General features: G+C 39.4%; 1 protein-coding gene across 1 annotated transcript in view; it reads left to right on the plus strand.

The window, feature by feature from the left end:
- The window catches only part of gstcd (glutathione S-transferase, C-terminal domain containing), a 50019-nt gene that overhangs the window by 16509 nt on the left and 6443 nt on the right, over positions 1–27067 (plus strand). Inside the window, exons 6-10 of the mRNA XM_008287187.1 lie at positions 15202–15317; positions 15681–15725; positions 16143–16271; positions 21379–21512; positions 24756–24786. Coding sequence (XP_008285409.1) covers positions 15202–15317; positions 15681–15725; positions 16143–16271; positions 21379–21512; positions 24756–24786 — 455 coding nt within the window. The remainder of the gene's footprint in view (positions 1–15201; positions 15318–15680; positions 15726–16142; positions 16272–21378; positions 21513–24755; positions 24787–27067) is intronic.

Genomic DNA, 27067 nt, shown 5'->3' on the forward strand with positions numbered 1-27067 from the left:
CAAGTGACAAGGGCAAAGTTAAAGCGTAGGGCAGGATTGTTTTTCAGAAACAAGCCCGTCTGCCTGTCAGATACTTGTCAAAAAGTGCTTGCCATCCACGCTTCCAACAGATGAATGTCTTGGGTGATCTAGATGTGAAGTTTTGTCGCTTTATACTCTCTTCACACGCTTGCTGTGTACAAACATTTTAAGTAAACCCGAAAGCCAGACTAGTTAAGATCTCTGTCCAGTTTCCCTGCATAAATATAACTCGCAGATTTTTGTCATCCTTCAGAAATCCAACTCTCCAAATGCTTGTAATGAATGAAATATTCCACCAGAGTCTCTTTTGTAGAGTGTTTGATCCAAGAATCTAAGCATGATTAGTAGGAATAGCAGCATTTCTTCAATAGTAAATGTGCCAGACAAACCTTGAATCTTAGGCCTTTTTTCACATATGTCCTTGAGACATACAGCAGACTTCTAAAATACCAGGGGGGGAAAAAAAAGACTGCAAACGTGGCAGTGACTCTGTGAGGCTGCGTTTAGGCACACTAGTGTTTGAGCTAAATTCGTTTAGCTTGTTAATTTTTACTAATTAACACAAAACACAAAGTACAACTCACACTGTATGGATGTTTTTCACTCTTATCATCGGTTCGCATGCAAGGAAAACTATGTTGTTTTGCAGGTAAAGCTGTTGATGGTTTTTTTTAAGCGTAAATCGGCTTTTATTAAATCTACAGATCGGAGAGTTGTTTGTGTGTAGCATGCAAATACGTGTATGTGATTTAAAAAATGTTCCTATCGGTGACGGTGTCTGTTTGTTGTGCGTGCTGGCATTTGGTTAGCACGTCATTCCCTCGGGTTTACAGCTCCAAACAGCAGGCTGTGACTCCCAAATCACTCCTCTCATTCTCAATTAATTGAACTTATTAGAGCCTTTAAATTGGAGATTTAAAGATACGCAGTAAACATGGGACCCAGCACAACAGGCAACCAGCTTAGTTACTCCCAATTAGAGGGATAATTGGCACTTTATTTCTACAATTCAAGTTCAAACGCATTGAGACTCCCTGGAGGTTTACCGCAGACTTTCACTATTTGCAGGGATGTTTGAGTTGTGCCCATTTAAATGCAGAGCCACTGGCTGCCTCCATGATGAGCTCCTTGCAAATGTCATATCATGAATATTCATTTGTCTCCGTAGTTTTGTTTTGTTCGATAATCTCTGGTGAGGCATTGCGGTGTGGGTCTGGAGCAGGATGACAATTTGCCTAACCCTCAGTCAGCTTTCACTGAGTTTTGGATTACATAGTGTTTCTTGCACCGTTTCAGTACACTCGTAATTAATTAGTGATTAGTGTTTTCAGCCCTGAGCAGAATGTAAAACCAAATCTCTCCTCCGCAGGCCTGTCCGTTGGAGCACAGTTTAACACGTCTAATATGTTTTGAATTGTAGATGATGGCATTTGAAGGCGACAACAGATGGAACGTAATAAGTTTTCCTTTCCTGGTAAGGTTTTCTTTCTCTTTTCGGTGGTGACACTTTTTTTAACATATTTTTTTTGGCACAATTACATTAATATATAATTAGATTTTGAAGTCAAATTGACTTGCAGTATATATATTTTAGACACTATACAAATGTTGTTCTCAAATGTTCAAAAGCTATGTGTGTATTAACACTGCCGTATAAAATGAAAACAGTCACACATATCCCACCTATTTGTTATGTATAATATGTGGCCGATTTTTTTCTGACAGCTTGCTTTTTTAGTTAAAAGCTGTTGCAATATTGGAACTATTGTCATTATTTTTTATCCACCCTTGGTTTGTCTTTCTTTTTTAATATATTTTCTACTGCGACTCGGTGGAATGACACTTTCCAGAAGCACAATTAACACTTTTGACATGGTTTCACTGGGAAATGGCGGAGGATCATTTATCGTTTCTCCTGATATGTAAATGGTGCAAAACACAAGCAAACAAAACTGTAATTGCTCATAAATGTCTGTGCAGAAACAATCTCCAAGATAATGAAAAAAAGGCACCTTGTCAGACCCCTTATCTATATGCAGAATGCTAAACTGAAAACATGAACTGAAATATATGATATAAACAACAACAGATCTCGATGATAACGTCCTCATTAATTGAAATAACGAATGTCTGAACCAGGATGACCTCAAAAAACTCCAATCAACGGCAAACTCTAAATTAGTTCACACTTTCTTTTCTTTTATATTTTTACTCAAAAATGCCGCCTTGCTCATTGTGAAGGTGATATTTACGGGCAAAAAATATGCTAATGGGAATGAACAGATGCTGATCTGAACTTGTTATCATCCTTAGTTACGCGTGTAAAGCAGAGGGTGTGTTGGAAAGTAAATGAAAGTTGCATTTGTCCCTAATGGATGACTAATATGTTCCACAGCAGCATTGAACGAATTCAGGAACCCAATATAGCGAAGTAGAGTTTAAAGCAGTTACTTGATACTTCATTTGGAAATGTGGCGTGCATTGGTTAGTATCATTTACTCTATTTGTGATTTGGCAGGTAATACTGTACATGTTTATAGACTGCTTTTAATTACAGCAAATACTTTGTAGAACAGGTCAGAGTAAAAACAGTCCCTTGTGTTTCATGTTTGCTCTTTCTATTTTAGGTTATTTCTCTATTTATGTGCTCTCTTTCACTATTTGTATTGTACCAGCATAATCTAAGATTATAAGCACTGCTTTGACACAGAGCATACTTTTACTTTCATTTTCAAAAACTCTCATCCACCAAATTAAAGCAGCTTGTCAGTCACATCACTGTTTGTGTTGCTTTTCTATTTCTTTTTCTTCCTCTTATCCCTAAAGAAAGTGAACTTACTGCAATTCCTCATGTTGTCGCCACAGGCTCAAAGAAAGTCTCAGGCCTTTTTATTATGTTCTATATCAAGTAAACTATAATAGATGATGTGTCATATCTGGTCTTTGTGTGTACTGTGAGATGTGTTCCTAATGCAGGAGTGACCTCCCCCAGCGCCCACATCTAATTTGGCTGAAAACAAGGTTGTGTATAGACTTTGGCATGTATGTCTCAGTGGTCCGTGTTGGAAGTCTTGCTGTTAGTCTAGTTTTCCCTCTTGTATTTTACACCCTCATGGTGTTGGCTTACACTGACATAGGGGTGAGCTGTCATCCGTGCGTGTGTTTTGTCTGTTTCTGCGTCTGCAGATTCTTTATCAATAAACAGAAATCTCCAAAGTTGCAGAAGCCACCATGGCTTTGTATTCTGAAAACTTTAGTTTTTTTTAAATTTAAAAAATCTGCAAATGGAGCTATTAACATTTGGACAATGACTCATATCCCCAGTTACGGGCACAAGTATAGCTTGACGACACAGTTTCATGTTGTATATTAATTAGGTTATTTTAGTTTCTATTTTGTGGGAAGTGGTAACAGGGAGAACTGGCTGAATCTAACACTAGTGTGTATGTGTTTTTCAGTGTGCAGGTGGCTCCATAAGACAGAATATGATTCATCTAAATCCTGCTCTAATTATCCAAAGGGCACATGTAGTGTTTGTGGCCAATCTGCAATCCCTTGATTCTCGTCCCACTTTCCCAAATAAGAATATCTGTGCAGTGCCAAGACATTTGCAGATATAATGAGAGAATAGATATACATTGAGACAAAGTGTATACTCCGTATCACCAGAATAAAAAAGGGGAGAGAGAGAGAGAACATCAGATAACACTGAAGAGATAATGATCTTCAATCTGCCAAGATAGCTTATTTGTTGTTAGAACTTTCTTCTCAAGCTTAAACAGCCTACTGCTGCGTTGACAGTAGAAGCTTACAGAGTTGAAGGGAGAATTTCTCTCCATAGAGGGGCCCTGGCTTTGACAGCCCAACATCTCTGTAAGAAAACCAAGAGGAGCATAGGGACACCAGATGGCTGGGGTCCAGCTAGCCTTTATTTATACTTGAGTTAGCACTGCAAGGCTAGGGCTAAAAGCCATACTGGCTGGAAGACTTTACAAAGGTGGCAGGCCCAAAGACGTTGACACAGCCCTCCACAGATGCCAGCATTGTGCCACTTACTCCCCGTCTTTGACAGCTCTGGCAGAGTACAGAGTGCAGAGAGTGTGCACTGAATAAAAACAAACTACTTAGTTGAAAAGAGCAATTGTGGAGGAAGGATTTCAGGATAAATAACAGGAAGGGCAGGTGGATTGAAATACATTGTTGACTCTATTTTTATATATTGTTCTTCCTCGCACTATTATTAGAAGTATTTTTTTATAGCCGAAACAGTGCTGTAGAGAAAGAGTTGTCCATACCTCTCATTATATGACCTTTTATTTATGCAAAAACATTTAAGCAAAATGTGATTCTGTTGTGAATCAAAATCCTGTATATAGAAATGGTCATGCAACCAAATGTTTATCACTGTTTCAGTTTCTTACATTTCATTTAATGCAGTGTATAATGATTCATCGTCATGGTGATATTCAAAGTAGATGTGGCTTGATTTGTTCTTGTGATGCCTATTTGCTAACTTACTTCCATGCCATACCAAGACGCAATCTTGTACCAAATCAACCAAGTACATCAAGGACTTTATAGTGCACTGAAGGCAGTTCTGGAGCTGGCACAGTACATTATTAAATGACTGATAAATCAAATCTAGTAGTACAGTACATTGACAATATTGAAACATATATGGATGTAATATATGAAAACAGGTCAGTTAAAAAACTTGTTACATGTGATTTTTTTTTGTTTTTGGCTTTCAGTGAGGCATCCTGGGACAAGACAGATACATGTATCGTATTAAAGTGTAAAAACTATCCAAAGAACACGAACTGAACAAAATCTTGTGTTTTCCATGTGGACTTGGACTTGTGAAAAGCCTCGGGTCATTTGTTCCTTACCTGAGCTGAGCTGTGAATATGCTGGTCAGGATCACAGCAGTGTAGTCATTTGAATCTTCTCTGAAAATCTGCAACGTTGTTTTTCTCTGCCCGTGGCAAATAAAACTTCACTGACAGGACAGATCGATTCCAAACTACCCAAGTTTTAAGCAGAGGAGTGTAGAGGTGTTTTTTTTTTTTTTTTTGCCACGTCCACTTCAAACAGTGCAGTGAACAGTGCCCAGGAGACAAACTGCAAGTCAGCATTCAGCCCACACAATGAATGGCAGCCAAAAAGAGAGATTGCTCTATCTACCTAGCATGTGCCAATTAAAATACGACATGGTTGTTCTCATGTCTGATATATAAATTTATGTGATTAATGTTGAAATAAAACAGAAGTCTCTAAAGAAATGTGTTGCTGAACTTGTCATAGTGTTTGTCTGTGTCTGGTCACCCTTTTGAAATATTTCCAGTAAATTGTTTTTATATCCCCCAAATACCAAAGTTGTTTCAACAAACTGTCTTGAGGGAGAAAAAACAAAAAAGCTACATTGCTGTAGTAAATGTGTGAAGTCCAGTGAACTGAAACAAGGTCAAAGAGCTCAAAGTCTCTGCAAAATCAGTGTTCGACACTCTGGAATGCATTTCCATATTAGCTCAAGGATAACGCCATGTTATTTCTCACACTCTGAAAATCCAATAAGATGAATCTTTCACATCCCAATCAAATTACTGACAAACCATTTTAGCTTTGCCAACTTAAACTTTGAGATGTATTGTAAAAGATTATGTCAGCGCATTAAGCAAGTGTTGATGCCTTGCACACGTGCAACGGAAAAGTCAATAATTGAAAGCGTTCGGAGAAGCAAAACTGACGTCTCAGTTTGGTTGTTTGCTCATTTTGAGACAAAACAGTGCAGACAAATTGGGTATGTGCCGTGACCTGTGAGAGGGACCATGGGAGTTCCATAATTACGCAGACCTCTCGCCCACAGCTACGTCTGGTCATGTTTTGACAGACATTCCAAAGCTGCTGAAGGATGCACAGTGAGAAGTTTTTTTTTTCCTCGTGCATTTGTCTTCATTACCTTTCATTTTTCTTGTCATCACAGTCTTACACAAATGCGTTGAAAAATTTCGGTGACTGCCGCTGTTGGGCAAACTTTCCCCCCCGATAGCTTAATAACAATTGAAGCTCTCAGCGCTGTGAATGTTTTTCTACTTCAAGCCAGCTCAACAAGATTATATTTAGTTTCTGCTCAGTGTTTTGCCTCTCGGCCTCAAACATTTCCGAATACCTCACAGCACAATTGCGGTTATGTTGTGTGGGGTTGCAGCTTTTAGGATTTTCCCTCGTATTATTTGCACTGCGACTAGCAACCTGTCCGCGGTGTACCTGTGGGTATCGCTAATGGTATGGTGTTAAAAGTGACATTAATGCGGTGTGAGTTTAAATTTCTCTCCTGTCATTGCCGACAACACTCTGCAAAGATGTGCCAAAAGTTCATTCCTTCGTTCGTAGATTTCCATACTGATGAACATATGGTCAAATGCTAACCTTTCTGCATCTGTGCATATGCTTGGAAATGCCAACAAGCTTTCAAACCTTAAATTATGGAGAGGATATTGCAAGTTTCCTGTAGCAGTCCATGCCAAGTCAAAGCTAAAGCAGAAACATTTGTCACTGCCAGAATCTTGTCACATTAAAGAAATATGTCGAGAGTGCCTTTAACTCTGTGGAACTTTGATAAATCATTTTGTGTCCCTCTACAGAAATATCAGTACCAGGCAAAGCAAATCCAGCGCTAAAGAGATATTTCAAGAAACGGCTCCCATCGTGCAGCAATTGTCTTCTGATGATGCTTTCACATCTCAGCGAGCAGCAGCTACAAGTGGTTTTGTTTGTGTTGTAAGGGAAGCCCGCTTCTGTGCTTTAAAGATTATTCAAAGGATATGTTGTAAAAACGTTCTACTTAAACAGGGGAGTGTTCTGACAGGCAAATGTGTAATTAGCTTTGTGGATTTAGAGTTGCAATTAATGAGGTGACAAATGTTTTACATGAGCAAAAACATCTCAAATATTTCCGTTTCCTGTAACGGCGTAGCTCTATGAATGAGCCATTGTTACTGTCATAAAGAGATCATCAGGTCATCAGTGAGGTATTCTGACAAGTAGGTACAGGATATGTTTAGAAAACTGCCACACAGTATTACATTATATGGTTTAAATATAAAGAAAGTGAAGAAGAATGTTAATGAGAAAGTCAGGATTTTAGGAGGTGAGTTTTTTCCCTAATCGACTAACCCTGTGCCATGTTGTTCAAGCTTTTGGTCTCTTCGCATTCACTGCTCAGCTGCAACACAACAAGATAATCAATGTTGTTCGCTTCACCCGTCAGTTGTTTTAACGTAGTGGCCGATCGGTGTATGCATTCGTCAGAATCTCTGTAATCTGTTTTCAGTTTGTTGCTGAGCTCCCGGCAGTTTGTTTATTAGGTGGTCAGCAGCGCTCTTTATTTGGATTGGTCACTTTACTCCCTCAAAACCCATGTGTGCAATTTCACAGCACTTAGGAGACCAGCAGTTTGCACTCTTCCAGCCCCATACATAAAATATATAGCTCATTCTCGCATGCCAGGCACTGCAACAGGAGCAATGGTTGTATTAGCCGGCCTTCTGTCAGTGAGTGGCGTATTCGCAGACCAGTTGCAGCTTAGTCGATATGTGAATTTATTTTATTCAGCTGTTAGAACAACCCAGAGGTAAGCTTTAGGAGTCTGGATAAGTTTCTGCTTTAATGTTAGTTTAGTGCTTTCATTGTTCTTTAACTTTTCACATTTCCAAAAGCTCCCAAAAGGTAATTTTATTTTGTTTTTACGACATACGTTGTACAGTTTTGCTTAGCGGCAGCCAAGAACAGGGAACCATTGCTTTTGTTTCTCAGAAGGACTCAGGCAGCCGACTTGATGTTGTCTGAACTGACACACTGGTTCATTCATGAGGGCTGGAGCAGGAACCAGGCATGATGTGAACAGAAGATGATTCACCAAACAGTCCTGTTTCTGTTTTGTCTCCCCAAACACTTGTATATGTAGAGCGTCCATGTGCTTATATCATTAGTCATATCAGTACTCAGACATGACCGGATCATTCAATTCATACTGATGCAAAAATTTATGAGACTGAATGCAAAAGGTTTGCTCTTCAGTCTCCAACCTTGCTACCTTTGATGCAGTGTGTGCATGTCTCTTTTTCCTACCGGTGTCCCTGATTAGAGAGACATATATTGTCCTGGGCTTTTCACCGTTTGTTGCCATTAGTTCGGGTGTGAGATGTAAGAAAATGACTATATGAAAAAAGTATATTATGAAAAAATGTTAGGTTGCCTTCTCCTGGAAGTGCATCACACATCATCCATATCAAAGGATGATGTGTTCATTTATTTGATATGTGCTGTCTAATGTATTACTCATCTTAAATATTTTAGATTGTTGTCGGCTGTCAGTGTCATAAACTAAAATGTGTAATTTTCTGTCTATTTCATGAGTTGTTATAACAAAGATGTACTCTTGTTCCGCACGAACACCCTCCCCGAAGCAGTTTCTGGTTTTGACACTTGCTCAGTGCAAAAATCAGTGTTCCTAATTCAAGATGATGATTATAAACTGGAACATCATTTTGCACCAATTTTCTGAGAAAAGGACTTTTTTTTTTTTTTAAGGATGAGAAACACTGAAGTAAACAATGCAGATTTCTTATCTTTTGAATCATTTCCTCTATTTAAACATATATTTACGTTTATTTCAGAAGAGTAACTTGACAAAGCAGAAAATTATTACCAACATATTAAAGAAATCTGTATTCAATCCATTGTAGTGCTTTTTGGCCATTCACTCACACGTTCTTGAAAGCCGTTCAGTTTAGAACCTCATAAAGAGTTTCTCTGGAACGTAAGTGTTTTTACGACCATCCTCTCTGGACCGCTATCGTTTAACATGACATCCTGCGAGCGCATATTTCTTGGTCATTAATGGATGACTCTGTCTGGGACATTTCTGTGGAAAACACGTCTGGAGTCGCTTTTCCCCTACGAAAGGAATTCATTACCTCTGTGGCAGCGAAGCACAAATCGTGAGCCAGCAGATAATTCCTGTAGGTTCTTCTGAACAATTTCGAGGCTGAGTAACTCTGGCGTACGCACTTTACATGAACATATGGGAACTTCCTTGCCTAATGCTATTACGGCTACAAATTATCTATATTACAGCACTCTTTAAAAGTACCAGGCTCTCTTTGTAACACAAGAGCTGCTGCTTTCACTGTTCAAAGAAACCGTGTTCTATTCTGAATACAAAAACAAGTTGTCTTCAAATATATTACAAATCAAGCTCTGCAGTAATTTTCTGAAAATAACCCCCTTTTTCTGCATTTTTGGACCAGTAAATAGACTCTGCAATAATTTATCCAAACAAACATGAAATACAAACACTTGGGTGCAAAATCTTGAAGTCATAAATGAAGTAATCTAAAGCTAAATCTCAAACCAGCTCTCCTCATGTTTGCTTTTTAAACCAGCATGTCCTCTGAGAGAGACGGTGGCTGTTGGATCCTGCAAAGCACAAACACAGCCCCCCCGTCTTGTGCCACAGCCGTGTGTTTACATTCTAATCTGTGTGATGGACCAGCTTGATAAGGCCGTGGGCAGTTCTGCAGCATCAGGGGAGGGGGAAGAAAAAAAAAAAAAAAAAAAAAGGAAGAGATCGGGGCTCACTGCCAGCACCAGCAGTGGCAGGCACCTTTTAGCAGCAGAGGACACATGGGCTAATGGATCCTCAGTCTCCCCCCAGTGACGCTGCCACAGCATGTTTTCTCCTCACTGAGCTTTGGGAGGTGTCAAAGCCGAGTCAACCTGCTGCAGAAACAGAAAAACTTGTCTCCCAGATACCAAGACTCTTAACGGGTCTGTCATCTCTGGCTTTGTGTCAGTAGTTATCTGGGTGGGATGGCGTCCGCGCACCTGTTCGCAAAATCGTCTGCGTTCGGCTCACGTCAGTCCGTGAAGGGAGGTTAAACACAAAAGTCTGTGAGGAGAAAACACATGAGCCTTATCAGATTCCACCTCAAGGAACATGCCAGCATATATACTAAGAGGTCAAGGAAACGCAATCCGGATCCAGGAAGTAATTCTATTTTCAATTTAAAACTTGGAATGTGGCTGCCCGATAAATAAATGCCTTCTTCTCTACAGTCAGGCAAATGCAAAACCCCCCAAAGAATATTGTTTTTATGTTGCATGTAAGCTTTTAGACCTAGTCAGGGAGCTGCACTGCGATAAATAACACTTGATTCCAAACCCATTGGTGAAATCTGCATTGAAGTTCGGATTGGATAAAGAGGAATATTCTTACATGTTGATGTGTTTTTTGTTGTTGTTGGTTAGAAAGTAAGATTGTGTTACTCAGTAAGGTTGGCCAAAAAAATAAAAGAACATTTTCCTTGCCAGTTTGCTCATTGTTTGTCTAATACAAACAGAGGATTACATTCAATCATGCCAAGTTTCAAGTTGAAAGAAGTCTTTCAATCAAACTATTTATACCCCTAAATTTCCAACGTGGTTTCTTGGCACGTAACTTAATGATGTCTCTTATTTTATCTCTGTAAGTGATGATTCATTGCTGTTCATTTGCATTTTTATACGTACTTGGCGTCATGCTGAAAAAGACAATGCCTGAGTAATTGCCGAAACATTGGGTTCGTAATAACAGAGGGGAGTTGAGTTAATGTCCACCTGTCAACGGCTCTTCTTGCGAGTGGATCATTTGGGCTGGGCCGGATGACAGTTGCAGGCTGTTTCTGTCATACTTGTGATTGCTGTTGCTGTTTTCGCTTTATAAATAAAGTGACTGGAAGACAGAAGATCTAGTTGGGATGGTGGAGGGGAGGGGGGGAGAAAAAAAAAGGGGTAAAAAACATCAGTGAAGATGGACCTCTCTCCTACTGAGCTGTCTGTGAATTACATGGTCTGGGATTGCTTTTCTTTTGTGAGTTAGGGCTTGGGCAAAACTTTTGACTTTTCTATGTCAAAATTGTTATATTTCAGTCTAGACTCAGGCACTGCAGTTGTACAGACTGTCATTTATATTATTTGTAGGAGTCACATCACAGATTACTCCTAAACCAGCATCGTCTTCTCATGGAACAATTATGTTTCGTGAGTAGGGATTCATCCTTCACTTGTTTAGTGTGACACTAGTGATAATATTGACAGGGAGACATTAGGATACGTTACATTATGTCATAGTTGAATGGTGGCAAAGTTGCCTATAAATGGTCCAATAAACTGCACAGCTTTGTTTCCCCTTATTTGCCTTCTCTCTTTTTTCCTGCTGATGTTTAGCACTTCAAGCCACCTCCTGAGAAATCCTTGGTGTTCATCCCATTTGTTCTTTCGATGGGTCAGAAAGTGTTGTACCCTGACTTCAGTTGGTGTCTGGTCTTATAATCACCAATGAATGTTAGCTTTTTAGCCATACTGGCAGAATGGGTCTTTAGATGGCGATAATATTTGGTTGATTGGTCCATCATGTAAGTCCAGGCTGAAATATCTTACCAACTATTAATTGGTTTTTTCATGAAATGTTTACATTCCTTCATGTGCCTCATCTCATTTTCCAGTTTGTGCATCCTTAATTCCTTTCCTTGACTCCTCTGGTCACTTCTTAAACCTTTTCATGCAAGTGGAGGGACTCACACTAGCATGTATGCACAACCAGGTAGCTTCCAACACATAGGACAGAGAAGCTCAAATTACAACACACAGATGGAGAATGTCACTTTGACACCATTACTCCACTATATCTTTACAGAACAGATAGTACCTTGCTGCCATAATAATGCTACATTTATCTTTAAAATCATGCATGTTGCACCTTTAACTACAGTCAGTTTGTTTACCGTTTTAAAAACAGCATCACTGAGCCTAAACCAGAGTTTCATTAAATCTTCCAGCTTCCACATTCTGTCTTTGGATTGTAATTTTGTGATGGGATCCTTCTGAAACGCAAGCGATGTTTAATGAAGAGCCTGGGGACGTCGTATCTGTATCTGGGTGACCGTCTTAGTCTTAAATACTGTTACCTTTCATCGCTACTAGCAATGATACCAAGCATTATTTTCAGCAATGACTCAACTGAAGAGCAACATTTTAATTAATTGTTAAATATTTAAGGAGGCCACACAGCTAATCCACACTTAGCTGTATTAGAGCAGAAAGAGTGGACTTAATAAAACCTGAATTTAAGTTGTAAGGGAAGAAGGAATTCTCTTTGGGGATTGATGTTGTCCATTATTGTGATAATGATAAAAGTTGAAACCATAACCATTTGTATCTTTAATTAAGATATTGATTTTTCCTGTTTCCTACACCTGTACCAAAGAATTTCTTGGACTCAAGAGAAAACAAGTAAATGTCTTGTTTTCCATTGGTGTCTGCTATAAAGTTTAAAGTGAGTCATTTTGCTGCAATATTGATTTTTATTTGAAGTCCAAGAAAATGTTTTGAAACAGACTTAATGCTGTTTGCATCATTCGGCTTATACAGAAAGGTTTTGTATGATGTACAGTGTGTTCCCATTCATGTTCTCATTGTACATCTTGTGGCTTTTTGACCTCTGCTCTGTTTGACATTATGTTTATCCAAAACTGAGTGAATGTAAAGGACTTAAAGTAACCCAGGAATTGAACTTTAAAGATGTCTTGTAGTCTTGCCTTTTTTTTTTCTTTCCTCAGACCACATTATGAAGTGAAAGTGAAAAGAAAAGGAGAAGTTGACTGGCAAGTAGTTTGCTTTTCAGCTGTCACCCACTCGTTCCTACGTAGCTGTTCGATTTTGACATCGAACTGTGTGGTGACCCTTCATCAAACGCGGTCTTGTAAGAGCAGAAACACTGAAAGTCAATCACACACCCACAAACACAACACACACAAAGACGCAAAGCTGTGTAACTGGCATCAATCCCTTTTTCTCACTACATACAATATTAACAACTTTGAGGGCGAGATATATTTGTGAAAACACATGGACCCACAGAACTGGACATTTGGGGTTCACAGAGGTATGGGGCAAAAATGATTGCCCCACAATGACTTGTAGTAATAAAACCACACAAATTACAACACTGCAGTTGCCATCAGTTACCCACATATATTGTATGGTTTTGATTCACTCTCTTATATTGTTGTTTGTATGCCATTGATTGTACATAAAGATAGACGAACCTCATGTGACATAACACACTGGTTTCCTGCAGATCAGTTTTAAGACTCAGGCTCCAGCCACCATCGTCTTGACAGCACCTGACTCCTCCTAAACCTCGGCTAATCCAACAAAAGAGCCAAGATGAGGAGCGTGAGCGGCACCCACCTGTCACTCAAAATGACCGTGCCCTTGATTACGCAAAACCTTGTTAAACCTAAGTTGTCGTGAATGGGGAATTAGCTATAAAAACCAAAACATTCTCATTATTTTTTGCACCAGGCTGTAAACATGTTTAGTTGTAAAGTTGGTCTTTTAAGCATATGGATCTATGGGGATCAGTCTGACTCACCAGACTTCAGGTATAAGTTTGAGATTTCTGCTGGTGTCCAAAATCACCTTCACTTCTAGGAAAAGCAACAACAACCTCCAAACAGCTGGAAATTCAATTTTTTAGAGAAGCCCTGCTTTTTTTTCACTGTGAATTACCTCACCGCTGCTACATCATAATCTGAGTGCCGTCTGTGATTGGTTTGAAGAAATATGAAATAAGCCAGAGCATTTTTCCCCCTACAGCACAATGACAATGAGGTGCAGCCAGATCATTCTGTATCACTGACACAGCAGATGTAGTTCAAGAGAACATTTAGTCTCTGAGTAGCTGATGGAGATCAGAACAGAGTACTGAGGTGAGTGAATATTAAAATTCTCTAATGAATGTGTACACAGCCAGATTTTTGTTAACAAGTTAGCCATATTATCTTTATTAGGTAAAATATGATAGTATTCAGAGCTTGTGTTCACGTTCCCCAAAGGCCAAATAATCAGCTGCATATTTAAAGGGTTTTATATCACATCAAGAGTTTGAGTTCTATAATCTATACTGCTTAGTTATTCCAGTTTCCCTCACCAAGTCACACCCTAGATACCACTCACTATTTCTGCCCTGCTAAATTTTATCACACTTTGCATTGTAATTTGCATTTAAATGCGTCCAGAGGCATCAAAGGGCCTCTTCACCGAGGCATATCTGGAGTCATGGGTACATAGAAGTGCCTGCGCCCATGTGAATTGCTCATCCAAATGAAGAGCACAGTCTTGTCAATACCCTACCGTACTGTCTCTGTATTTAAATTCACCCCAGACTTTCTTTACTGTGCTCTCCCCACAACTGGGATCAGCACAGTCGGTTTGAGAGGCTGAATAATGCCTTTGTGAAATTTCCTGTTTGTGGCAGAATGAAAATCTCCTCTGCCATCTCTCCTTTCCTGTTGTCATGTACAAAGCAGCCGGAGCAGGAGACTATAGCAATAATATTTCTCTTACATTTCGGTTGTGTGAATACGAGGGTGCGACTCGGGGGTAAATGAAACACTCATCACTCTAGATTTATGGACCAGAGATGGCTCCTGCACAGCGCGTCAACGGCTCACTGCCGATGTGGCGTACTAACAGACGGAAGATGCAGGAGACTGCAATGTGCTTTGAGTTAATGGGGTACATACTGCTCTCACAGCGGCAGAAAGTTCTGCTACAAAAAAGGAGACACTTGATTTTGGCTCGAAGGCCTGCTTTGTGAGATGTTGAAAGATTGTTTTGCGCTCCCTAGTTGGCAATTGGGGAGAAACATGCTGATGAGAGAGTGGAGGGCTTTTCATCTGTGTACTATCACCATTACCTGAAATGGCTGGTTGTAAATCATAATTTGAGTAGTTGGACGGGAAGTGTGTTTACTCACTGACAGCAGAGGAAAAGAAGACATTAGAGTAATGAACAATGTGCCGACTGACATGTTTTTGTTGTTGAAGTTGTGTCTATTGTGGTGAGTTAATATTGACTGGAGCCAACCAAGCTACAAAATGGACTTACTTTGTCCCAGTGAATGATTCTGTTTGTGTTTGACCACTTTCATCTCAGGTGTTTTTGTTTTTTTTTATTATTTGCCCCTTAACTGAGTTTTCAGATAAATTGGCTGTAAAAACCTGTTGCTTTCCACTCTGTGTTCAAATGCAATAAGAACTTGTGCTTTTTTTCTTTCTTTTTTTTTTTTTGCAGGGAAAATGTCAAATATCCGTGCAGTCAGGAAGATGCAACAGCTGAATAACTTGGTTGCCATGGTTACAGAGCTAGCCAGGCCAGGATACACCATTGTGGATTTCTGCAGTGGAACGGTACTTGCATTCATCCATCAGTCCAGCAATGCATGTATATTTATCACTGCACCTGACCACAGATTCATTAGATTGCTGCTCCATTAGCAACCAGCTGAAAGGAACGATTCTTCGTCTTCTCTCATATTATTCTTTCCCCTTTAAATGTCTTTTGTTGCTGGCTGGTGCACACAAGCAGACTGGTAATTACACTCATGAAAATGCACTTTCAGAGCGGTAGCTAGTGCTGCATGGCTAAAGGGTCAGTACTCGGTACAAAAGGGCAGTGCTAATCATAACTCTATAGATGCCCTCTTTGATGTGTGCTGCTTTGCTGTTGTGCATTTTTATTTTCTTTCTCCTTTTCTTTGTGCTGTCTCTCAGGGCCATGTAGGGATTGCTCTGGCTCACACACTTCCAGATTGCCAGGTAACGTGCGTTTGAAGATATGTGTTTGGTTTTCACACAAAATAAAGGAGACTTTTTAAGACTTCACTTTGAAATGTGGTTCATTTTGATTGGCAGTTGTCATTATTTGACATTTTAACCGTTAAGTAAGATTTATTTATAATAATAAAGTGATACAATGAATCATTAACTCCATCCCCAGGTTAGTGCAGTGTTGTATAATAAAGATGTTTTATCTAAGAATAGACTTCTTGCAATCTAACGTTACCGTCACTGTCATTACAATCTGTTAATTTACAATGTTTTGGTTTTTTTTCAGTATTTTTTAACATTGCAAAATCTGGACAGACATTTAAATGTATTACAGCTTATTTCAGGACTTCTGGGGAAAGGTAGCAATCGCATAATGCTGAGTTTTTTTTCTGTCTTTTATTCAAGGTCATCCTCATAGAGAACAAAGAAGAGTCCTTGGTCAGGGCTCAGAGTCGCAGTGCCGAGCTGGGTCTGAAAAACATTGGCTTCATTCAGGCCAATTTGGATTACTTCACTGGACCGTTTCAGATTGGGGTGAGCGTAGCAAGTGACACTGATTCAAAAAATAAGCTTTTGCACGCGTCTCCTTACGTTTGTTATTTGACGATCCATAGATGGTGTAAGAAAAGTATTGTGAGCAAATGCAATGTAAAATCTGTTTGTTGTGGTAAAAAATAAAACCCTAGTATTACACCAGAGGCACAGGTGAAATTAAAATCATTTTTTTTTACATTAGGAACAGTCACAGTGTTATCTGTACTGTCCTATAATTTGATGCTGTTATAATTACTATAATATAGAAGCCACACTAGCGTCTGTTTAATTTCATTTGTTTCAGTGTAATTTGTGCTGTTAAACTGTAATCATAATCCAATTTCCACATTGTAGTTTTAAAGAGATGAAGTTGCCTTTCTCGCTTACACAATAACTTTCTGAGAGAACAAAGAAAAAAAATACGGAAATTAAATTAGCAATGGCGCTTTGAATGAAAACTCTAACGCTTCAGAGACAAAATCTTTTCCCCGTGGGAGCACAATCAGAATAGGTTTTGTGCCGCTAATCATGTTGTCGAGCTATATTGCAAAGAAAAATGTGTCATCAACACATCCATGGCATCAAATTATTTACTTAATCGCTGGAGTAATTGTCCATTTTAATACCACTGTAATTTATCTCAGAAGTTAGCAATGATGGTTGAAAGCATTGCTGTTAGACGTTTCAATCGTTTTCCTTTTTGGGCTTTTATGACAGTTTTTAAAAAAAAATAATCACATTGTGCATCAATGCCGTGACCTTTTTTTGACACTGAGGCGCAGTGTTAATAATAATGATTATCATAAATATGAATACTTGTGATTAACACTGAATTAAAGATGTGTGACATTCTACCCGCAATCACAGCGAGGTGGATCTGAATGAAAATGTTTACGTATATTTATATAAGAGTACAACCACACATCAAACAGAGAGACATGTCACTCCCTCGTCTTTTTGTAAAGAAACTGAAAATGCCAACATGCAATTATTTTTTTGTCAAAGTGACTAAGATGGCTTTTCATTTCCTGAAGTGGAGCTTTTAATCGGAACCCTTTTAGTGCCCTGCACTTCAGTCAAACACTGTCTCTCACTGTTCCCTCTCTGGTTGTTGGAAAGCCAAAAGGTAGTTTTACCCAGAAAATTAAGGACAAAGGTAATGTCATGGTTAAGGAATGTCTTCAGTCAGAAATATTAGGGCTTACTTTTATTGTTTGTTCATGTTGACTGTTTAAATCTTCCATTTGGTTTGCTTTATACTCCTATTGAAGGTTTACAGTAGCAGGAAAAAAAAGTGTAATCCTCAAAAAGTGTCTAATAAAAAGAAATGTGGTTTCCAGCCATTTCAGGTTCTTTTCAGCTTTTACGCAGGTCACTTGACTTGCCATGTCACCCTTACTTCTTAATTCGCCACGCATTTTTCACATGGACATGCCTGCCAACACTGCAGTTCTGCCTGTTTGTGCTCGTTAAGCTTAAGGATCCAACTCAGTAAATGGGTTTAATTCTGTGCAGCTACCTGTGATGACAGAATAAATATTTTTACTGGCTTTCAAACTCTGTGCTTGATGGGTGTGAAAACAGACTGAAATTCAGCGTTTAGTGGAACTCTCCAACAAATTCAGCACCCCTGCCAGTCCTATTTAAAAACACCTACTTTCATCTGCAGAGCTCTTGACTTCTCAAACCGATAATTACTATCAATTCAGAGCAAATCAGTCCTTAACTATGGGTGTTTTTTTTTGGCTTTGTCACACAGATAAAACAAGAACAGGGATTTGAAAATGTGACTTCTATGTAGGCGACTTAAATCCCCTTTTTCCACCCAGGCAACATTTTCCATAAAACCTGTATTATCATCACTCTCGATCATCATGTCGTTATTTATGTGTCTCAGGCCAGTGTCCTCCCCCAAACATGTTGGAAAAATCCATCTTCCTGTTGTGTGTCATAGCCCACTTTCAGGAAAGCCAGCTGTTCTAGTAGCCTCACTTCAACTTTCTCCGGGACAAATAGGAATATATGTGTACCTGCTGTAATTAGACGTAGTTTTCGTTCCAGCATCATCACTCCGCTGAGACCCGTTCTATTTGGCAAGAAACAAACAGCACAGATTATTCTTCTCTACAACATGTGGGTGTTTTTTTCTGCAGCTTAGCCCGAGACTTTATACACACACGGATTCTTTTTCACATGATACATGAATGCATAATACGTTTATGTATAAAAAAAGGTGCTTAAGTTTGCCCTTTTCTGCACTGCTTGAGAGCTGTACTTTTGCTAAGCTTCTCCCTGCATGACACAGATATTTCTACCTGAAGCAGCCGCCCCATGACATTGATTTTAATCCTGTTATCTATAATACATGGTCCCATTTTTAGTCACATTCATTTAATCAGCCTAATTAAGTTGAGGTGTTCCTAATCTTAGTCAGCGTCTGCTCTTCCTGGCTGAAATTGCATTGGCCCAGGTGTTAAACTTGTATCAGAAGCAGCCTCTACATAGAGTGCACTTAGCTTTTATCCTTTATCCTGTCAGATAAAATTGAGCCGACAGACTTCAGGGGCAGGAAAAAGTTGTGAAGCTTGAAGTTGATTTGGATTTTATTGGATCCAGGTCCATTATTGGTTCTGCTTAAGGGTCTGATTGTTTACCATTGATTCCTGACTTCTTTATGTTTGTGTGAAGAAAAATATACCTGCTGGTATTACTTTAAGGCTTATGTAGACCTTGGTATTGATCAATTCCCAGATGGCTTTATTAGGCGTTATTCCACTACTAATATCATTCAAGGATATTGTTTTTTGTTGGGGTTGTTTTTTGTTGTTGCCTCTAAAAGTCTTTAATATTGAGTCTGCTCAACTCTAATGAAAAGCATCAGTGCATCCGCCTTTGACAGAAAAAACCCTTTGATTTTATGTAATCACACTTTATTCTCGTCTGGACCAAACAAAAACACATATTTGCATACAAACAAAAACACAAATTATAGACACAAAACAGATCTGCTCAATCATTGAGGTTCTCTTGGTGTTTTTGTTGATTATTTTATCATCAGTTAATATGACGTATCATAAAACAAAATTAGTGTGCCAAATATAGCTGAGAATTTAATTCTCTTACACAGCAACGAAACCCCTAAAAGTTTTGAAAAGCATTTCTCTCTGCAGCAAAAAAAAAACAAAAAAAACCCCAAGAAAATCTGGCAATACAATTTTGCAGAAAGGGTTGATTACGCATTAGTTAGCTATATTGCAGGAACTTGTTCTGTCTCAGGCTCGGATAGACCAGGAGAGGGATGTAATTACTTTCATAAGAGTGAATAATGAAGCCTCATTATTTCTGTGATGTGACTGCTGAGAGAAAGATACAGAAAGAAAGAGCTTTTTGTGCTCCCAAAAAGATAGATCAATAAAGGACATATTTGAACAAGTGGCCCTGTGTTTGTTGCATACTAATTGAGGTTTTCTTCTTCCAGACTGTTTGTGCAGATATAATGGTGAGCACAATATGTCGGGAATACAGTAGAGCTATAGGATGGTTTTAAATTAGCCTTGCATACATTTTCCACCTTTTATTATCGATTTTTAATTAGTAGCGCGCGGAACATGTTAGCTGTGGGAACGCTTCGTCAATACTGCTCAAAATATTCGTAAGAGCTGATAAAGAAGAGAGGCTTTCTGCATCAAAAGTTGGAAATTATTTATCAAAACACATGAGAAAGTGTTTTTATTTCAGTTGTGTACGTTTCGTTTGCTTGAATGGCTTTGTGTTGACGTTAAATCAAGGCTAAAGGTTATAAAATGTAATTAGGATTTACCACAGCATGACTAATGTACAACATTAAGTAGCTGGGTAAGAGTGATGGTGCTACGTTGTTAATTATTTTTCCTTTAGATGTGGGGGGTGTAACATTATGCAGCCTTTGATAGCAGCTCCTCCTCCTAATCAGCAGTCTGAAACTGTCTGTTGAAAGAGTATACAGCTTTTCCCTGATGACATGAATAAATGCAAGATTAGGTGTCAAATAGATGCAAGGCCATGGAGGTAATTGATGTTAATTCCCCAATTTTCAGTTTCTGCTTATTCTTTCATGTGCGGAGTCTCATTTAATAACTTCATGTTTAAATCAATACACATATTTTGCAAGAGGAATGAATGAATTTTTACATATTCAGTGACCGAAGCAGTTCCACGTAGAGTTCTTCGAGTGTGTTTCCGCGCAGAGACTGAAATCACAAAGTGCAACTTCCATGGAGAGTTGGAGCGCCTCTGAGAAATGTTACCCCCCTGTCCGGACTATATGAGTGGGTTTGGCTCTGCTCGGCGAGTCTGTATCTTCCCTTCCCCATGTGTGGCGTTTGAGCCGGTCTTGGCTCAGTCCTGTCCTGATCAGCTGTGAACTTCTGCTCCGTGGCACTGCTGTCAAGGCAACATGCAGTCGATTCAGACTCACAGACGCCAATTGACAACTTCTTGGAAAAGAAGAATAGAATTTTGGAGCTGGTTGCTCGAGCTGGATGGGGTAATTTTAGCAAGTCTCAGTAGCTATTGTCACACCAGACTGTTGATAATGCATTTTATCTGGACCATTAACAGAGAATCTATTTAGCAAGTGTACGCTTGAGAGGAAATCATCTATGTTACCACTGTACTTTGGATATTAAAGTCATTGCCTTTGAGGAGTCGTAATGTAGTTTTGCAGATGGACTGAGCGAGAAAGACGGCTGGAACACAGACAGACTTCAATACTCTCTTTTATTCCCTTTCTACCATCCAATATATAGCCACACCATTACTAATGCATAGCTAGGTGTTCATCACCACGCACAGTTTACCCACTCAATGGGAATCCTGATGCATTCGTGCCTCTGCTCCTGAAACACTAATACATTTTGTTTGCTCTAATTCCCAGAGTCTGCACCTTAGAGAGCATAGATGTATTTAATAGCGGCAGCCATTATGAGGTAATCAATGGGATTGAGTGCATGCTCTCAAGTGCCTCCCACTTTTGGTCTTGCTGTTGCACAAAGGTTTTCAAGAACACTTAGATTTAAATGGTGAAAGTGTCACTTTTTTTATTTTTTTGTCTTTTGTTTCGCTTCAGGTTGCCCTCCATGCATGTGGCGTTGCAACAGATATGGTGATGGAGCACTGCATCCAGGCAGGAGCTGCCTTTGTCATTAGTCCTTGTTGCTACGGCTTCATCCAGAATGCAGTCAAGTTCAGATTCCCCAAGAGGTTTGTACCTGCTCACAGCTGCCTCAGTCCAGCTGTGTCTGACACTGTTGTTTTCGTGTTAAAGAAATGCTGCCTCTCATCTCTCCCGTTCTCTCTGGTGATTTTCTTTTTTTTTTTCCAGTTTCTCTTTATGACTCTGGCTCTCCATCACTTTCGCACTCATTCTCTCTGTCTTCTCACACACAATCTTTATCTCTTGTCACTGCTTTTTTTGTTCACCTCCTGTCTGTTATCATCACTGCTGACAATATGAGGCAGCGGTGTCACATCACCTTCACAACAGGGTCCGCCCCTCACATTTTCAGATTTGTTCTGTCGGCAGCTGAGAAAAGGGATTCTTTATGTGGAGACGGTCAAGGATATTACAGATAGACCGGCAGGAAAAAATCTAGTGTATGGTACAGAAAGAAATATTACTCTTGACTTAATGACTTGATTCTGTGTAGCAGAGAATTCATCAGTTAATACAAAAGGCCTGCTGATGTTGCAGGCTGGAATGTGTTGCTGTGTGAATAGGAATGGAAGATAATGAAAGTGCACCAGGGAAGGGAGAACGATAGGTTGTACTTAAATGCTATTGATTCTGTTGCTATGTTGACAAATACTGTTACGGCTTAAGTTTAATAACTAGGTAGTTTGCCGCTAAAATTACTTGAGGAGACCGAGTGCTATAAAACAAAGCTGTCATGTGGGATTGCTGTTGTAGCAACAACTGTGATCACTCGCAAATTAAGGTAGAGTCATTCATTATAACTGTATGGTTGTCAGGTCTTGTCTGTTCCAGTCTTCAGGGTAACGCAATTGAGTAGTATGTAAAAGTTAAGGATTCTATCAAATCCGTCTGTTGTTTTTTTTAAGTCGATCATTCATTTTAACATTATTTTAACTGTTACTCCCACTGTAGTTGTAGATTTTTTATTTTTTTTTAAACTCTGCACACAAGCCTTTTTATTATCATTACTGTAATCCAGGTATCACACTTTCAGGACACCAGCTCTCTGCAGATTCTTTATTGGCCTGGATCACTTAATCCATTATTCCAAGCAAGAAATGCTGACATTTCTTTTTGCTTTGTTTTTGTATGTCAGACCCTGTTTTGGAACATAAACACGTAGGACTTTGTGTTATTGCAGGATTTCAAGGCTTGCAAATCTAATCGCAGACTGCAAGTTCAGTGTTGCCTCTATATTTACTGAATAATTCACTTTATGCTTCTTTCTGACTGCCAGTACTTAAATTAACTCTTTTGCTTGAAGCAGACATCATGTGAAGGGTGTCTAGTCTTTGCTGGGTTTCAATAGGAATGTTTGACCACTGATAACGTTTTGCAAGACTCTAAGAAAGAAGGCTGCTCTTTTGTTTTGTTTCAGGCACAAGGATGCACATGTAGATATGCAGGAAATGTAGACATGTCGGCAAGATAGCGTTGTACTAGAAAAGGCCCAAAAGTACATGTAAACAAGGTAGGATGTAAACAGTGCTTATTGCAAATTATTTACAGAAGAGTTTTGCACAGACTTTATGAAGAATGCATTTAAACACAAACTGTGTTTTGGGGAAGAAAATTTGTTGGAATTTTGTCGTTTAATTTTGCTAATTTAACTCATTAGGACCAAAGGCATTCTCTGAACACATGCACAGGTACACACACGCATCAGGTCTTAATGGGTTAATGGTCTGCCTCCTTAAGAATTCAGCTTTGTGAATAATTAACCTGCAAAACACAATTCAAAGCGTGTGCCAATTAGAACTGGCTGTTGTTTGAGTGTGGCCATATTATGCACACTCTTGTCGCGCTGATTTACAACAGTTACAAAACAGGACCGTGAGTACATGCCAATTAGCGGCCTGATCGACTGATGCCGAAAAGCAACGCTCATCCATAAATCATGCTTGAGAACTACACCAAAAACTGTATGTTCAGTTGTGCGCCCAAATCATTTAATAGCATATGTTATCCCCACCTGCTTGTTCGGTTGGAGGCTGTGAGCAGAGGCGTCCTTCAGCTTCACGGTTTTGTCTAGTTTTAAAAAAAAAAACAAGATAATCAAACAAATAGATAATTTTGTACTCTTTTGAAGCCCCTTTATGATTGCGTTCACTGAAAATGGCACGTGGTAAGTGAGGACTCCTCTTCGCGTGCTGCACACACACCTCCATGACTATTGAAATTGCTGGTTGCCGGATTGTGGTTGGTTGTAAATTTTAACATATTGCCCAACTCTGGTGAAAAACTGAATATAAATCACTTTTTGTAAATGTTTTGAGGCGATGCAGTGGTTAGCCTGTTGCATGTTTTACCCCATGCTCACGTGGGTTTGCATCCTACAATCCAAAAACATGCAATTTCTGTTTACTGGTGCCTCTAAATAGACTGTAGGTGTGAATGTAAACATCTAATTGTAGGGATCCTCTGCCAACAAATGAAGGTTGAATGAGTTTTTTCAGTGTCCTTGCTATTACCGACCCTAAAACTGTGCCTTGGGGTAACCTTCAGTGTATAGTATAAATATTTCAAATTTTTCTCATACTTAGCTTTTCCTCTCCTCTCTTTTGCTAACTTGACACTTCACCCCTCCTGACTTCTCATAAAATATTAAAGAATGACTGGAAAAAAAAGCCTTTGCAGCTGTAATGGACAACAAGAAGCTATGTTTCTGCAGGGCAGACTTAGCGCACCTGACTCTGTCAATCTTCGTCTCGCTACTTTTAGTGTTTTCCCCTCAGGTCATGTTCCAGGTACTCATGTGGATATTCTGCAGGTGTAGACATTCCACACAGTTCACAGGTTTTTATGAGCTGTGAAACTAAACTGCCCATTTCATTAAGGCTGCGAAAGTTCAAGTTAAACTTACCACTTTTCTCCATGTGACCTGACTGGCCCCTGACTTTTGACCTTCTTCATGTTGACTTTTAATTAACATCAGCCAAAGCAAACTATAGTTCACCATCACAAACAAACTGACTTTGTTCCCGTGTCATAACAGAAGTAATGAAAGTGCTTCTTTCCCAGGGAGGAAGTGATTTGTTTTGGAGATAATGCAAATTGTGTGTGTTTAGTTTGGACTTACATTTTGTTGTATATTTCTAGTTTATTTGCGAAGAGATTTTCACTTAAAACAAAATCTCCTCCCCGGACCTAAGCAAGTAAACATATGACCCATATGTCTAGTAAATACATCTTACTGATTGGAATCGCTCCAATTTAACATAAAAATGTCATCTGTTTTCCTGTTTTTACAGCAAGCGGTTTGAAGAGACTCTGACCTATAAGGTATGCTTTGTTTTCTTTATTAAATTACTCTGTTGCATGCACTATAACTTTGCAAAGAGGTAAACTACATTGCAGTACAGATATAATACAAAATACTGAATTAAAGAAACTTTTTTACAGGATTGCGTTCCAGATTCTGTTCACTATATGCACACCAAAAGATGCCTTCAAGGGTCATGACTTATTGTAAAATACATTGAACATTAGGGTCATACATAGTTTTCTGCTGCAATAATTGCTTCTTAATTAAGACGCTGCTAAACCAGCAGAAGTACATAAAATAGAAACTGCGGTAGTTATTTTAAAAAAGCTGTACTTTCACATGGCTGGACCACAGTTCAATGACCTGGTGAAAGGTGAAAGTGCATCCTCATACCGCAAATGTCAACACCCAGCGAACACGGAAGCCAAACAAGACTCCAGCTAATGTTCAGACAAATGAGACACACATGGACAAGCAGAGACATACCTGGGTTGGGTTGCACTTGCTATTTGTGCAACCAAAATTATGATTAAGAATATTATATCTAAATTATAAGTAATTACTAGCTAGTTTCACACTGAGGATGTAAAACGGTGTTGCAATACTAACATTTAAAATGCCTTAGCTAGTAAAGGCTTTTGTGTGATGGGGTGTGGACCTGCAAGTTAATATGTGTAAATGTTTTGTAACAAGTAATCGGAGTGTAATGTCTTGATTTAACGATGCATAAATCTCCTTATCTACACTTAATGTGTGTTTGACTTTACAACAAACTTGTGAAACCAGCCCCCATTCATCAAAAATCTAAAAACTTTAAAAAATGAATTGACATGACTGAGTTTTGCCTGCCCAAGGTAGTCCCCCCCCCCTCCCTTGGCTTGTGAATCTCCTCCCTTTTTTATTGGACAGTAAAACAGAATTAATGATATCTCTGCAGTCATCACTGTCTTGGAGAAAAAAAGATTCCCTAGGCACTTACAAGGGAAAGCTTGCACCCTCCAGTCTCTCAATCCCTTATCGCTCAGCACAAACACATCACTGTACTCTGGGAGGGCCTATCCCATGATGATGTATGGGACCTGTCAGTGCCCCTGGGGAATATCTGTGCAGAAGTAGCTGCAGGTCCTAACCACAGCAACCTCCCGAGTTGACATGTCACAACATTGGACCACCTCGAACTTCTGTTCCTTTGTGCTCTGCAAGAAACAGATTTTTCTCTTAAGGCTCGAGAGGCCCTTTAGCCAGTATAAGACAGTGTAAGTATGCACTGCAGTAAGTATGAAATTACAGTATTCTGTGATAGTGAGTTGTGATTTCTCTTCCGTTCATCCAGAAGCCCAGAGAGCAAAACAGTCACAATTGCCTTATTCTCCGTGTGGAGGTAAAAAGCTGGACATGCAGACAAACAACAGGAGAAATCTATATTCTATTTAAACCAGCAGACACATTATCAGCCACTTTAAACCCGAGCCCTCAATCTCCTCTCCCCTCCTCTCTTCTCCTCTTCACCCTCATGGTTTTACATTCAACAACCATGTTTGGTATTTGCTTTTTATTTGGGCTCAGTCTGCAGAACCCCACTGGTTCCTGCTGTCTCTGCTCACCACCTCAGAGAAAAAAAAAAAACTTGCAGAAATAAAAGCTGCAGTGCTTTTGCAAAGGACAAAAGGGGACCGAAAGCACCCCGATTAATTCACAGCTTTTAATTGTGCATTGCCTTGTTTTATAGCAGAACCATAGTTGTCCTTCCTGAACTACAGTAGTTAAACAGAATGACAGCACATTGACGAATAGTGCGCCGCCGGAATAAAAGGCTAATGGTGTGAGATATTGGTGCTCAACACTAACTTTAAGCACCTGCTCTGTGCCCTGCGGAGTGAAGAATGGAATCAATTAAAGTAGAGGCAGGTTAGAGATGACTAACCGCTCTCCTGAGTCCCTTGTTCCAGCAACCATAACAAGGTAAAACTAGAGTGGAAAAGTTTGTCCTTCGGTTCGAAAATAAATGGGTTCATCTGATCTGTCCTGGGGAGTTTACGAGGATGCACATGTTGGCGGCTGTGCGCTGGTGATGACAGCTCCGCCTGCTTTTATATGTAACATAATAACAAGAAAAATATATAAATTAGAAAACTGTCACTTACAAATTAGACAAACAGCTACAGGTGTGGTTCGCATCACTGAGTCAGTAATGACTGAAAAAAACAGACTGACTGTCTGCTGCTGGGATTTGATCTCAACAAGAACCACCACAAGAGGCTTGTTAGCGATCTCGGCTTTATAATTGGGCGTGCAGAC

This window comes from Stegastes partitus, unplaced genomic scaffold, assembly GCF_000690725.1.
Source record: "Stegastes partitus isolate 25-593 unplaced genomic scaffold, Stegastes_partitus-1.0.2 Scaffold11, whole genome shotgun sequence".
In the NCBI taxonomy this organism is placed as follows: domain Eukaryota; kingdom Metazoa; phylum Chordata; class Actinopteri; family Pomacentridae; genus Stegastes; species Stegastes partitus.